Source organism: Bubalus kerabau, chromosome 2 (assembly GCF_029407905.1).
Source record: "Bubalus kerabau isolate K-KA32 ecotype Philippines breed swamp buffalo chromosome 2, PCC_UOA_SB_1v2, whole genome shotgun sequence".
NCBI classification, from domain to species: domain Eukaryota; kingdom Metazoa; phylum Chordata; class Mammalia; order Artiodactyla; family Bovidae; genus Bubalus; species Bubalus kerabau.
In genome coordinates this window covers 110,436,303-110,451,354 of record NC_073625.1, presented here as the reverse complement: position 1 = coordinate 110,451,354, position 15,052 = coordinate 110,436,303, and the positions used below count along the sequence as shown (strand labels likewise).

The 15,052-nt window shown below is 46.5% G+C and overlaps 1 protein-coding gene across 1 annotated transcript in view; it reads right to left on the bottom strand.

Moving 5' to 3' along the window:
- Positions 1 to 15,033, bottom strand: part of ARHGAP31 (Rho GTPase activating protein 31) — a 122,278-nt gene extending 107,245 nt beyond the window's left edge. Inside the window, exon 1 of the mRNA XM_055568279.1 lies at positions 14,276 to 15,033. Within this exon, the coding sequence (XP_055424254.1) occupies positions 14,276 to 14,375 (100 nt within the window). The 5' untranslated portion in view covers positions 14,376 to 15,033. The remainder of the gene's footprint in view (positions 1 to 14,275) is intronic.
- Between the last annotated feature and the right edge of the window lie 19 nt (positions 15,034 to 15,052).

The following is a 15,052-nucleotide window of genomic DNA, read 5'->3' as shown; positions in this document are numbered from 1 at the left end:
ATGGGACAGGGAGGCCCACCTCCAGGGGACGCTGAGGTCTCCTATTCGGGGACCCAGGCGGGTGGGAGAAGACACCGCTCTGAGTGGGAGCACCTAGCTAGGAAGGGAACAGGAGCTCATGGGGCCAAGCTCAAGACGCCACCTTGGAGCAGAATTGCTAAGAATGACGGATCTGCTGTCTGCTCTGTGGTTTCTTACATTGGAGGAAGAAAAGATGAATAGAAAGCAGGAGGAAAAAAAGAGATGGGCTCCAGCAGAAATGTGACCCGGAGGCAGGTGGGAACAAATGTGACAAAAACTTTCATGTCAAATAAAACTTGGATTTGAAATGTCAGACATTAGTCTGGTTATCATCCACAAGACAAGAGAGAAGTGAAATTTCCCAAGATGGAAAATAAATAGATGATATAAACTATGAAAGCCTGAGTTACAGCTGCTTGGTGCACCTCACTTTTCCTCCACCTGGAGGAAGTTTATTCCTAGTCTGGGGCCCAATTTTTTCTCAACAGCAACAATAGAAACAGCAAAAAGGACGCACACTTTAAATGAGGCTTGAGATTCTTTTTCCTTTCTCATTCTGGAATTTACATGCTGGCACATTTGTCTATCACTTGTTTTTTCCCTTATCACTCTTTTTTTCCCTGGAAGATTTAACCTTCTTATTGAATAAGCCATTCGTTCCTATAAACCTCATCCAGGCAGGCAGGTTGCTCTCTTTGTTCTTCTTTTCAGAATGTTGATCCTGCCACTCTTTCATACCTTGACACCTTTGCTTATGTTGTTCCTCCTGTCTGGGACAGGCAGGGACTACTTAGATTCCATTCATCTTAGAAGATCTAGCTTCTCTGAGTCAGAATTAATGACATCCACTTCCTCCGGTGGTTTGTGTGAGACTCAGTAGAGGATGTGTCTGCCTCCTGCATCGGGACTGTGAGCCCCACAGGGACAGACAATGCCTGTTCATCCCTGTGTCCCAGCTGACCCTTTGCCTGGTGCGTGGTAAATGCTGAGAAAACGCTGATGTTCATCTCTTCCTCCGTTCTTGCAATCATTACCCTATTCCCTTCATTCACATTATTAACATCTGTGGAGCCGACCATATGTTGTGGGGAAAAAAGATCGTGGTAGGTTGAGTAATGGTTCCTCAAAGAAGTTCAAGTCCTCATTCCTGTAAACTGTAAATGTTGCCTCATATGGCGAAAGGGGTTTTTATAGATGTGATCAAACTAAAGATCTTGAGATAACATTATTTCGGTTTATCTGATGTAGTGACAAGGTCTTTACTAAGAGAGAGGCAGGAGATCAGACAGAAGGCCAGGTGAGGATGGAGCAGAGGGACCAAAGGTAATGTGATGAGAGGTCATAAGCTAAAGGATGAAGACAGCCTCTCAAAGCTGGGGAAGTTAAGGAAACAGAGTCTTCCTGAGAGCCTCCAGAAAGGAACCAGCCCTGCAAACATCTAACGCACAGATAAACAGAGAATGGTCAGTTTTCAAGGAGCTCATTTTCTTTCTACTCAAAGATGGAGACAATTTAAGAAACTATGACAGTTGTTGGACATGAAAGTGTTAGTCACTCAGTCGTGTCTGACTCTTTTCGACCCCATGAACTGTAGCCCACTAGGCTCCTCTGTCCATGGAATTCTCCAGGTAAGAATACTGGATGGGTAGCCATTCTCTTCTCCAGGGGATCTTCCCAATCCAGGGATCGAACCCAGGTCTCCTGCAGTACAGGCAGATTCTTTACTCTATGAGCCACCAGGGAAGCCCTGCTGGACATGAGCGGTAATAAACATCTCAACTTTACCATCCTGATCACCTTCCTCAATATACATCTGTGTATCAGTTTCCACCTTCAAATGGAGCACTGAGAAATGAACACAGACTCCCTGCTGGATCCAACTTGTTAAGAGTGCAGCCTCAATCTATACACACTCTACAGCCTAAGATGCTCTTCATACAGCCTAAAATTGAGCCAGATTATCAGACAACTGTCAAAATGCAACTGTGGAGCAAAGAGACAGACATATGTGAAATGTCATACAGGCTGGCGAAAACCCCTCCTTACCCTGTTCCATCAATGACACAAACAGACTCACTTGCCAGATTTATAACTCTCCTGAAATACAGATGAAAAGTAGAAGGTCGGAGGGCTGTCACTATGATTACAGCTTTTTGCCATAACCCATAACCCTCATTTTATTTCTTTCCAGTTTTGTTTTTAAATTGTTTTCTTTCTCTGATTACTAAAGAAATGTTCAATTTAGAAATTTTACCACATTCCCATCCAGAAATATTTATCAACTGATGAGAATCTAAAAACTAGCATTTTTATGCATTCAACCAAAGAAAATAAATAATTACCCATATATCTGTTTGTTGCTATTTGGTCACTAAGTTGTGCCGGACTCTTTGCCACCCCATGGACTATAGCCCGCCAGGCTCCTCTGTGCATGGGATTTCCCAGGCAAGAATACTTGAGTGGGCTGCCATGTCCTTCTCCATATGTGTATATAATAGAATTTTTAAAAAAGAAGAAGCAGCTCCTAGGGGTATATGGAGGCCTTGGAATATTTGTTCTCAGCTCCTTCTCAACTTGAAAGTCTGTAGCATTACTCAGGAACCACATTCTGAGTAATGAGGCTGAAACAGGTTAAGATTTCTAATCACCAAGGAAATAACTGTAGTTAATGCTCATGGAAGGTTAACTAAATTCCAGGCAGTACACTAGCCTATTTAATCCTCGCAATGACCCTGTGTGATACCCACTTTTATTCTCACAACCCCATTTTACAGACGAGGAAACTTGAGGCACAGAGAGGTTTGGTAACCTATCCATAATCACAAAACTAGCATGGGGTAGAGCTGAGATTTGAACCAAGGCAGACTATCAGCATAAAAGCCACACACTAACCACTTTGCTACATGCTTTGCTTCTCAGAGAGATTAACTGATTTCATGAGCCTGCAGCTATCAAGGCAGGAAACCAAACTGAGACGTTATGAAGATTATTCTTTTAAATAAGGAGTGGAACAAAATGGCTTCATGAAAAATTCAATGAATCAAGACACCCCATTCCCATCATAGTTTTAAAAGATTTTTCCTCTCAATTTAAGTAGTAAAAAATACATGTTCACTGTTGAAATTTGGGGCAATATAAAAAGTGTAACAAGAAAAAAATAAAAATCATGTGGTTTCACTTAGCTGCTTCTTTTTACAAGCTTGTCAGAGTGAGATCGGTAGGCCAAAGATACCACAATCACCTGGAGCTCATCTTCAAAAATGTGGATTCCTAGGTCCCGTCTCAGACCTCCGAGAGCAGAGTCTCTGAGGGGCTGACCTCAGAACACCGACCTGCAGGCGCACTTGCAGCTGGCAGCCCTGTCTCTGCAGAACTCATTCCGAGCAGTCGCATGTTCTCCCCAGACCCAGATACTGCAGCACCTACGCAACGCCCATCTGAAACTTTTGCTACAGGTCTATTTTGTTTCAAGGCACTCAAAAGGGAATTAAAGGAGTATCTCTAATACTCTTTATAGTGTCCTAATAGTGCACTAAAATTTGACCAATATTTTTAAATTTTTTGATTAAAATTTTAATTAAACACTACAATTTTAGTCAAACTTAATGCCAGGTAGAGTTTGAGTATCATTGCCAGAGCCTTAAAAAGAGAGGTCCAGAACTCTTAAACCCAGAATTCACAACTCACACTCTTCCCTCCCACCTGCCTCCAGAACAGCTCTCCCATTCCTTTCAGAAACAAAGTTGACTTTAGGGGCAGTAAAAAAAAAATGGGAGAACTGAAGAAACCATGACTTGTTTGACAGTCAGGTTTGGGTGAGGGAATACAGATTACTCAGTGGGTATGTTCAGCTGCAGGCTCTGTGCCCAGGGTCCAACAGGTAAATGCAGCTCCCAAGAGCCCCTGAGTGGGGTCTGTGCCCTCATCTCTGAGCCAGATTCAGAGCCCTGCATCCAGCTTTTGCTTTTCCAGAAAGCAAAATGGCTTCTCTTCACTAACAACAGGCCCATACTCTAGCTGTTAGCCAAACAAAGCCTTTTCCAAATATGGACCCAAGAAAGCATGTGCACTTTGAAGGCCACAATGCAGCTTAAATAGCTAAAACTTATTAAAAAGAAAGCCAACAATGGACGCCAAAAATCATGAGTCTTAAAGAACAGAACAGTAAGACAAAAGCCAGAAAGAGGAACAAAAATATGCATTGTAGGGGAGGGGCGAGCAGGGAGGTGTAGATTTATATGGAAGAGTTGACATCATTGTTTCCCAATAATACTCAGCATGCAGGAAACAGATGGGAAAGCAGTGGTGGAAGGGGCTACTTATGGTAACAGGGCATGCTCTCTGTTTAGAATCCTGCCATTTGGAACCTACATGTTTGACTTTGAAAAACTGGGGATGCCAGCAGTTTTAGTAAAGTCGAACTAAATCCTACTGAACTTATCACCTTGACAGTGCATGGGTAAATGAACTCTGCATATCAGACAGATTTACTGCCAGCATAACTGCAGCGGTTTGGGTCCAGAGGAGACAAAGCCATGGAAAGGGAACTGAATGTCGGGCAGACGTGGTTTGAGTTCTGGTTCTCCCAATTCCTAGCTTGGTGGTGTTAGGCAAGTTGCTTCACTTCCTTGAGTTGGTCTTCATATATAAAATGGGGGAGGGTGAGTTCCCTGGTGGCCCAATGGTTAGGATTCCAAGCTTTCACTGCCATGGCCAGGGTTCAATCCCTGGTTGGGGAATCTAGATCCCACTAGCTGCATGGCTCAGCCAAAAAATAAAAAGATAAAATGGGGGGCAAAACAAGAACTTTTGACACACAGTGGGGAGAGACTGAGGTTGCACATTTATGCCATAGTGTTTGATTAAGCAGGAAACATAATTAGGGTGGTCAGTTAACATTATGAGTTTTCCCTTTAAACAGAATTTTCCATTCCCCTGCTCTTGGGCAGGGCACAGACACAGCCAAACCAGCTGCCATGCTTGTGATCAGCCATAGTGCCTTCTCCTGATGGTAGATCACTCGCTGCCACTGAAGATAGCTTGACCCCCCCAGCCAGGGTCTCCCCTTAACAAGCCTGGCCGTTAGAAGTCACTCTCAATTACCTTTCCCACAGTTTCAGCATCTTCTCCCCCAGGGCTCAGGAGGGTGTGACCAATTACAAGTATCAGGCAAAGCCATGTGGCTTCCTGTCTGCAGAAACCAACCGCTCTATCTCCCCACATCTCCGTCATTCCTCACCGGTCAGATGCTGTTTATTGTTTTATTGATTTTTTTCCCTTTACAAACAACCCACTCATAGTTTTCTTTCACTCAGCTGCCTTGCATGTTAACATCTTCTCTTGCAGCTTCTGTAGAGCCCTCATTTCATTTTCAGTACATTTTTTTTTTTTGGTAAAAATTTTAAAAATTTGTTTTAATTGGAGGATAGTTATTTACAATATTGTGATAATTACAATACATCAACATGAATCAGCCACAGGTATACACGTGTTCCCCCATCCTGAACCCCCCCCCCCCCACCTCCCTCCCCACCCTATCCTTCTGGGTTGTCCCAGAGCACCTGCTTTGGTTGCCTTGCTTCATGCATCAAACTTGGACTGGTCATCTATTTTACATGTCATAATATACATGTTGCAATGCTATTCTTTCCAATCATATCCCATTGAGTCCAAAAGTCTGTTCTTTACATCCTCCATACTTGGTTGTTTCCCTGTCTTACACAACCCACTAGGCTGAGAGCAACTTGAGAGCATCTTTGTGAACCCCAGAGTGTCTAGCATTTAGAGTCCCATTAAATATTTGTTGCATTGAATTGAAAGCCCCATATAAGATGGCTTCTGAATAAAAACATGAAAAAAGCTAGGGAAAGAAATATACGTAATTACACAAATTAGCTCAATTCTTGAAAGCTACAGATTTGTAGTTTGCCAGACTGCTGCTTTATATGTCAAACAGTTTTTCGCTGTCTGTAAAGCAAGAGCTGGTATAAGTTGCTTTTGGGGAGGGTGACCTTTCCCCCCCCACCCTCTGGGGGTAGTGGTGAGGGCCCAGAGGCATACTGGTCATGGGCATCATACTGGCCAGCATCAGGTCATGGGGATAGCCCCAAGGCCTGATATGCATCAGCCACACTTGAACTAGAACAAAGAGTGCCTGAGACTCGATCCTACAAACTCAGTTGGTTCTGAGACCCCACCAAGAAGGTGGTTCATATCAATGAGTGACTGGCAAGGCATTAGGGAAAGGTGATGTTTCCGGGGCGCCCTGCGCAAAGCCTGGGTCTGTTTCTATCTGCGAGGAGCTTTGTGCCCTTGTGGCGAACCTTGGACAGTCTTGGATTCCTGATATTCCAGCAGCACGGCAGCCATGGCCCAGGTCCTGAGCTTCCTAGGAGGGCTCTCCCTCTGGCTTCCTGAGGAGGAAACCAAACATCAGCGGTGTGCTGGCCTGGGGGAGGCCAGCGAGCTCCTCAGTCTGCATGAGCTGCCCAAGGCCCCCACCTTTAACAGAGCTCACGGCCTTGTAAACACAAAGCCAGTGAGAAAACAGGGTAACGAGGAGAATGAGGACTAAATTGGGTGCCTCTGAGACTCAGGCAAGGGCTGTTCCAAGAAGGAAGGAGGACTGGGGCTGCAGTGGTCAGGGAGGGGCCTGGGAGGAAAAGGTGGGGCCTGGCTGGACTTGAAAGCAAGTAGGTAGGGGTGAAGGGCTATGCAAACGTTAGCTGTTATTATTACTATTCCAGACCTAGGCTGGGGCAAGAACAATGCAAGCGAGAAAAGGCCACTTTTTGCAGGTTGGTTTTTTTTTTTTTCGGACAAAACTATGACATAAATGTCAAATTATGAAATATGCTATTTTGGGAAATTGTGTTTGTGCCTAAGACCATGCGTGGCTTTGGGAGTCAGACAGATCTTGATTTAAATTCTGCTTTTCTTATCTCAATAATCTTGGCAAGTGATTTAACCTCTCGGATCTCAGTTTTCTCCGCTATAAAAAGGGGGAAAACGTCCGAATTCGTACAGATTTTGAAAATATTACTTTGTATGTATCAAGTGACTGGCACATAGTAAACAAACAATGTAGATTGTAATTCTACTAATAAAAATAACAAGTAGCTGTGATTTGGGGCTCAGCTTCATTTCCGGGTTCCTTCTCTCCTTCCTCCTCCTCCTTTTAGAAGCCTAACATTCTCATCTTTCTCTATCAAAAAGCTGCTCTTAAAAATCTAGCCCCAGTATCTATTCTCTTCTGAATTGAAATCAGCATGTTTCCTCAGGGGTCCTTTATTTTAAGCCTGACCTAAAATTGCATGGCGGGGAGGTGGTGGTGCAGATTAGAGGGACAAGGGCGGGGGTGCGATTTAGATGGCCTAAAGTTCTATCAGGCTGTGGCCCCACCTTAATTAGGACTCAAGGACGGTCCTTTGAGGGAGAAACACCAAAACTCATTAAACTGACACGTGGCGATTATAGAATCATAAAAAAGAAACAGAAGATCAGGTGGGACATGCACCCGCAAGTAAAAAGAAAATTAACTGGAAGTGTGATGATGAGTTGGAAAGAAAATGCCACCTTGGCTTCTATATAGGACAAGCAATAAGCAAAAAAAAAAAAACAAAACAAAACCCAGAAAACCAAAAGAGCGAGCATAGCCGTGTTCCTGGGCCTCAAGACTGGTGTGAAGGAACCACACAGAGGGAAGTGGAGTCCTGAAACCAGGGATGGGGTAGCGGGGTACAACTCACCCTAAGCAGCCTGCTCTGGAGGAAGCACCAGGGAGTCCCAACCTGAGGGTCTATGGGTACTTTGCTCCAGACATTTTTAGCTGCAATATCTAATAAAGAGGAGTTGGGTGTCACCTCTCATCCCCAGATGGAGTCCTGGGCCTCTGAGCCCTGTCTTCCTCTCGCACCCTCTGCCACAAAATCCCAGGAAACTTTCTGCAGTGAAGTGACTCCCAGGGACAACTGGTCCTCAACAGTGATTCAGAACTGCCTTGGTTGCTCAGCTTCTGGAATTTATGTGTTTTTCCCCAGGCCCCACTCCCACAGAAGAAAGTTTCCAGGATAGCCCACAGATGCCTAATGGACTAAGGGAGGCAGGGAGAAAAAGAATGCATCAAAAAACACAGCTCTAATGGCACTGGGGAGATAATCTACCACCCACAGCATCGTCTGCGGGAAAATGTGTTTCTAGTTTCAACCTGTTTCCCTCTGCCCCGGCAGATGGTCCACTGGGCTCCAGGGCAGGTCTGGGGCAACGGGACCAAGGGTTTCCTTAACTGTCTAAAGGCCTGGGTCTCCTGAGGTTAGAAGGCATCTAGGCAGCTGCCAGTGGGGGTTATGGGGTGGAGGAAGGGCAAGGCTATGCCTGTGGTCAAGGGGCTCTTGGCAGAGGTCTGGAGAGTGGGCAGGAGGGAGGGATGTACGTAGGTGGAATGGCTGTTTCCATCCTCTGGGTGGGTTGTTTGCCACATCCAGACCATACAGAGTTACTTACAGTTTGGCTTCATGCTGTCAGTTAGTTTGCTTCAGGTTTAAAAGCCTTAATTCTCCTCTTTTAGTTCTTCCTGTTTCACCGTGAGAGCCCAGATTTGGGGATACCTCTCCAAACGCAAGCCCAGGAGGTGGCTGTTCTGTCTCCACAAGCTCCACCTCCAGGACTTCTCTTTCAGTTCCCTGCAGCTCTGGGAGTGACAGGGTATCTTTCTCAGATCTTTCTCAGGGCCCTATAGTTTCAGGTTGACGTTTTGCTCCCCTACCACTGTCTACTGACGCTCCACTCCCCAGTGGCTCTGGGAAATCCCTCTGTGAACTCTCTGCTTAGTGGGGCAACCAATCTGCTTCCTGTCCCTCTTGGTAATTAATTAACCCATCTGAAAGTGAGGTGAAAGACGCTCAGTTGTGTTTGACTCTTTGCGACCCCATGAACTATTCTCTAGGCTAGAGTACTGGAGTGGGTAGCCTATCCCTTTTCCAGCGGATCTTCCTGACCCAGGAATTGAACCGGGGTGTCCTGCATTGCAGGCAGATTCTTTACCAGATCATATTATTTATTCGTTTCATGGGAGCCCTCACACATTCATTCGGTCATGGCATACATAGTATGTGGTTATTTTAGGGCACATCCACAATGTTATGATGACAATAGCTACATTTGTTGTTGTTGTTGTTTAATTGCTCAGTCGCATCATGGATTGCAGCCTGCCAGGCTCCTTTGTCCATGGGATTTCCCAAGCAAGAATACTGGGGTCGGTTGCCATTTCCTTCTCCATGGTATCATCCCGACCCAGGGATCGAACCTGAGTCTCCTGCATTGGCAGGCAGATTCTCCACCACTGAGCCACCAGGGAAGCTACATTTAGAGCTTACCTTATGCATGCCCTCTTCTAAGTGCTTTGCTCGTAGTAACTCATTTCTCTTCACATCAGTCCCCTTATCCCCATTTTACAAACGAGGAAAGGGAGAGACAGAGGGGATAAGTAGCCTGCTCCACAGTCACTCAGCTGGGAACAGGCAAAGTCCGGATTCTGCTCTAGGCGGCACGCTTCCAGAACTCCTAATGGAAGCCCCCAGCAGGGGGCACCTGACTTGGGAGGATCAAGGAAGGTTTCCAGAAGCAGCTGAGACCCAAAGGATGGACAGTTAGCTAGGGAAGGTGTGATAATGATGTGCCAGGCAAGATGCTGGGAAGGAAACCACTAAGCCAATGGAATACCCTTGCCCTGGTTCTTCATTCAGTGTTAAATCTATTGAACAGAAAAACATTCACCTTCCTTGCTCAGACTTTGTCCTGTTTATGTTTGGGTTTCTTGTCTGTTTAATCAAAGATAAGAGCTTTTGCATTTTCTCCTTCAGTTATAACAACTAACTTCAAAGCCATTGGTTTCTGAAAGTTTGTTCACATCCCTTAGACTGTAAATTTCTTGAGGTTTGGGTATCTGTTTCTTTCTCTTCCACCATACCTCTACAGCACCGTATAGCTGTTTGTTAAATAAGTGAATGAACAAAGTAAGAGAATGACTTAGCCTAAGAAGTACACTTAGAATAACTACACCTCAACGTTCTCCTTGCCTTATCCTTGTTCTTTGAGGTACTAGGGCCATCTTACTCTCATCAAGCTTGAAAATTTTATTTCGTAATGGGTGTTTATTTATTCATTATGAACTTTCTAGAATTCCCCAAATCGAATACACACACATACATACTGTTGTTTAGTCACTAAGTTGTGTCCGACTCTTTGCAACCCCATGGACTGCAGCACACCAGGCTTTCCTATCTTTCACTATCTCCCGGAGTTTGCTCAAACTCACATCCATTAAATCAGTACATATTCTTTTTCAACGTGATAAGAACTCGAAAAAACCTTCATGAACAATGTTCTTATCAAACACTCAGAGGGCACCTTCTGAATAGTCAAGGCTGCTTATCCAGAGACTAAATGATCTATAGATCCCTGCACTATAAGCAGTGGTTCTCAACTTTTCCTGCATAAGAATCATCTAGGAAGCTTTTAAAACATACCCATGCACCAAGATTCTGATTTAATTGTTCTGAGAGGAGGCCCAGACATCAACTTTTCTTAATGCTCCCCACATGGTTCTATTGTGCTGCCATCATGGCAAACCACCACCCCGACAGTGGTTACCCAGGAGTGAGTCAGATGGCAGAGATTGTTGGGGAGAGTGAGGAAGCCCTCAGCTCTGAGAGTGCGACCAGAATAGAGGCAGAAGACAGCTTTCCTGTAATGCTCTCTTACTGGTCCCTTGACTCCTGGCCCCCGTGTTTCCAGGCACTGTGCGAAGACCCAAGGCACTTGGCCCAGAGGGGAGAGGTAGAGAAAACTACTATTTTCAGCATCAGCAGTGACGAAGGGATGATCTTCTCTCTCTATTCCAGACAGGAGGAGAAAATTATCTGGTTCCCAGGGGAGAGCTGGGGGTTGGGGCAGCAGCCACTGTGCTGGAGGGTAGGTGAGAGAAAAGCTGGCCGGGTTGGCCAGGAGCAACTTCATCCCATTCTTGGGTGTTCGCACCAGGCTGGAGAAAAGTGGCCACTGAAGCAGAAGGGGGAAATTGGCCATTTGCATCAGCTCTGTCTGCAGCTGGGGACAGTCAACAGCAGGATCTGAACCTGGCATATGTGCGGATGCCCACAGAAACTGGACACAGGACATTATATGTGTGTGTCTCTGAGGGTGTCTTCTAAGAAAAGGTTTCTGTTTTTCATCAGCCTCCTAAAGATTAAAGACAAAACTGGCCCCAAGCAACATCTGCTCAAAGATGAAAACCTATTTGTCACCTAAACATCTTGCCCCATCAGGTTTGTTTAACTGAATGCAGCAGGACTCGGCTACAGCAAATTGCAGAAGTAAATGACATTTTTCCTCTCTGTTCAGTCCAGGGGTGTAAATTCCCCATGTTCAGGTGACCTGAGAACATTTAATTGTCACCAGCCAGCTTTGTCTTGTACCCCAGCTCAGAGATTTCCCTCCCTCTCCCTCGCACACAGGGGTTTTCTTGGATCCCCCACATCTCTGTTCTTCTCTTCTGCCCTGTGCACCCAGACCTGAATCCATTTTTTCTGTCTCATTCCATCCTTGACCCCCAAAGTTTGAGGAACTGTGATGCTAGTTTTGGGGCTCCCAGGTGGCACTAGTGCTAAAGAACCCGCCTGCCGGTGCAAGAGACAGAGGAGACTGGGGTTCGATCCCTGGGTTGGGAAGAACCTCTGGAGGAGATAATGGCAACCCACTCCAGTATTCTTGCCTGAACAATCCCATGGACAGAGCCTGGCAGGCTACTGACCATTGGTTCGCCCAGAGTCTGATACGACTGAAGTGACTTAGCACGCACAATGTTAGTTTTGTGACAGCCTTCTAGATCCTAGTTACTTGTCACCCTCAGCATTCTGGGCTGAACTTCCAAGGTCATGGGCAAAGGAACACTGCCTAAGTCAGTTTTTCCTCCCTGGGGGCAGACCAATGCATGTTTCAGAACAGTCATGAGGAGGACACATTGTTTTAGAGAAAACCATTAGCCTCAATGCTATTTATTGATGCTACCCTCTAAAGAAAATGAGACAGCTGCCTGACTAGTTCTAGATATGAGAGAGAAGAAATCCTAATTATTCTCATTTTACATAAGCGCTTATTAGGCAAGCCTAATTCCTACGTGGCACAATAATGGTGGGTCATTAAGTGGGTCAGTTTCCTTCTCTTTCAAAGCTGAACTTTATTCAGGTATGTCAGCCTTGAAAGCTTGCTGATTCTGGGGCAGGACTGTCTGCTTTCAATTTAGGGGAAAAAAAAAATCATTAGAGGAGAATGTTGGCCTAGACAAGGAAGCCAAGGAGGGGAAAGGAGCCAAGTGGGCCAGAGACCTCTGCATCCTTCATGACTAACTGTATGACCTTAGGCAGGTCAGTTTACCTCTCTGGGCTTCCCCCCTTCTCCCCAGGGCAGGATGCACTGGGTACTGGTTTTAACATTTTTTTTTCTTTAAGCAGTATCCCCCTCTCTTTTTTTTTTCCCCCATTCAAAACATGTAAGAAAACTCAAAATATAAATCAAGTGAAAGAGGAACTGTTTAAGGCTGCCTTTGAGGTGTCTTCATAGAACCCTGGGATTCTTTGCTTATCCTAGGATCTGTGACATGGTCAGAACAGGTCAGGGCTAAGAAGCACCTCCATGTACCTCTCAGCTTTGGAGCGAGGGCCCAGAGTTTAACATCCACTTGGTGGGAACATTCATCAGTGAACCGGGACAAGACCCTGAAGTCCCCCTGTTAAAAAACAGGTGGAGGAAAACATTTCATTCTGAATGTCTGATGGTAGTGGTTAAGATGCATACTTGGAGTTCTCAAAAAAAAAAAAAAATCAATTCAAGGATGTTATTTCAAATCTACCTCTCTAGATTGCTGGATGGGATTAAATGAATTGACTCTGTTGTGTCCCAGTTTTAAAAGAGGCAGTTTTGAAACCTGTGGTCCTTCAAGCTGTAAAATAACTAAGCCATTCATTTGTCCTAAAGACACGGCAGCCTCTGAACTCAAGAATACCACAGGAATATCACACCACTGCAAATTACTAGGTGGTGCTGAGTCTTAAAAAAAAAAAAAGATATAGAAACAAAAGCACTGCTCTGTTTTTGAGATGCACATTTGATATGAGCTAATCAAATAGTTTTTGAGATTACTTTCCTGGAGGCAGAATTATTCTGCCCAGCTAGTCCTTCAGTTTCCCCCCTTTGTTGTATCTATCTATGTATAAACACAAGGCCCATATCGTGGATTTTTTTCTTCTCTCACTGAAGTTTCTGAAGACAAGGCCTTTTTGTCATGGATAAATGCAAGGCCAGTCAACCTTACAAAAGGAGTCATTTAATGCTCAATTTCCCCAACTTTCCCTATGATTAAAAACTTCTAACCTCAAATGCCATTATTCTGTTCTAGATTGTTTTCTTCCACCCTCCCCCCAACAAATGTTTAAATTGTCTCTACTCTGGAGGACTCCTTTTTCTCCAATCTGACCTTGAAAACAGAGAGGCTCTCCTCTTCTCTTTCATGCCCTAAACTATTTTAAAATCAAGGCCCTCTGACCTTTTCACAACACTCTTCTTGTCTGACACACCAAATGCTCCTCTGAAAGCCCAGAGGAGGTAAAGGGTCTGAAGGGTTGGGAAGGGGGAGGGAGGGATGTACTATATATTTGGCATCAGTTCAGAAATTCAGAAAATGTTTGTGCAACCACTCCCCCAGCCAGGATCCACCGCACCCCCTGCCTTCCAGCACATTAATAAAAAAAGATGTGAGCAGACGAAATTGGAGAGCCCTGGAGGGACACCTAAGGCGGTCATAATTATGTGCCCAGAGAAGCCCACTGCACAGCATCCCTCAGGTCCAGCCCTCATCCTTCCCCTCCGACATCCAAATTTTGGGAGCAGGACCTCTCACGCCCTCACCCACCCCCGCCCCCCCCAGAGTAGCCGGTCAGACGTGTGGCAGCGCCGCCCATTAACGGCCAGTGTGACACAACTGGAAGGAGTGACATAACCTCTGCACGTCGGGGTGGCAGCGTTATGCACCTTAGGAATCATATATGTTTTTTGTTTAAAAAAAGTACCACAAGCGCACAGGCCTGGAATACATTAACTTGTGAATTGAATGCAACACGCCCTACGAGAGTCTCCCTCTCTCGCTCCGAAACAAAAAGAAGCGGTGGGGGGTGGGGGAAAAGGGGAGAAGGCACTTTACCATCCTGTCCTGAGCTCTCCAGATACTCCGTCAGGTCACAGCCGAAGGCGCTGGCGGCTCCCTTTCGTTTCAGCTTCTGCTTGGCACCCTTGTTCTTCATGAGTTAGTCCCAAAGAGGTTGCCCCTCCGTCTCGCCCTCCCCTCTCTGCTTGGCACCGCGCCTACGATGGTCTCCGGGGGGAGGTTAGATCAGTGGCTGCGGCGCGGCGCTGGGGGGCCGCATGGGCGTGGGGAAGAGCCTGGGCCCCGGGGCAGCGCGCATGGAGCCCGCGGGGCGCGGAGCCCGGCGCGGGCGCGGAGCCTGAACTCCACGGCGCGCTCCTCCAGGGCCGCGGTGCCGCAGGCCGTGCGGAGCTGGCAGCGGCGGCGGGCCGGCGCGCTGGGAGTGCCACTTCCTCACTTGGAGTCCCCGGGACTTTCACGGCCTCCCGCGGTGTCTTCTTCGGGTGTTTTCCTCCCCTTCGGAGGGAGGGCGAGCTCTCCGGAGTCCGCCTTCTCGAAGCCCAGGGAGTGGCCGAGAGCGCAGGGCAGCCGGCGGCGGCGAGGGGCGCGGGGATCGCCCGGGGGGGCTGCCGTGGGTCCTCCGCCCGGCGCGCGCTGTCCAGTCTTCAGACGGCTTGGGTAGGACGAAAACCCAGCATCCTGTCTCTCTCGCCCGCCCTCACGCCTTCCTTTTTTCCTGTCTTACAAATCCTAGGATCATCCAGCTCAGGAAATGCTGGAAGGAAGTTAGCTAGGGAGGGGGGCGGAGGGTGGAAATTTTTGGCAGCTCCGCTC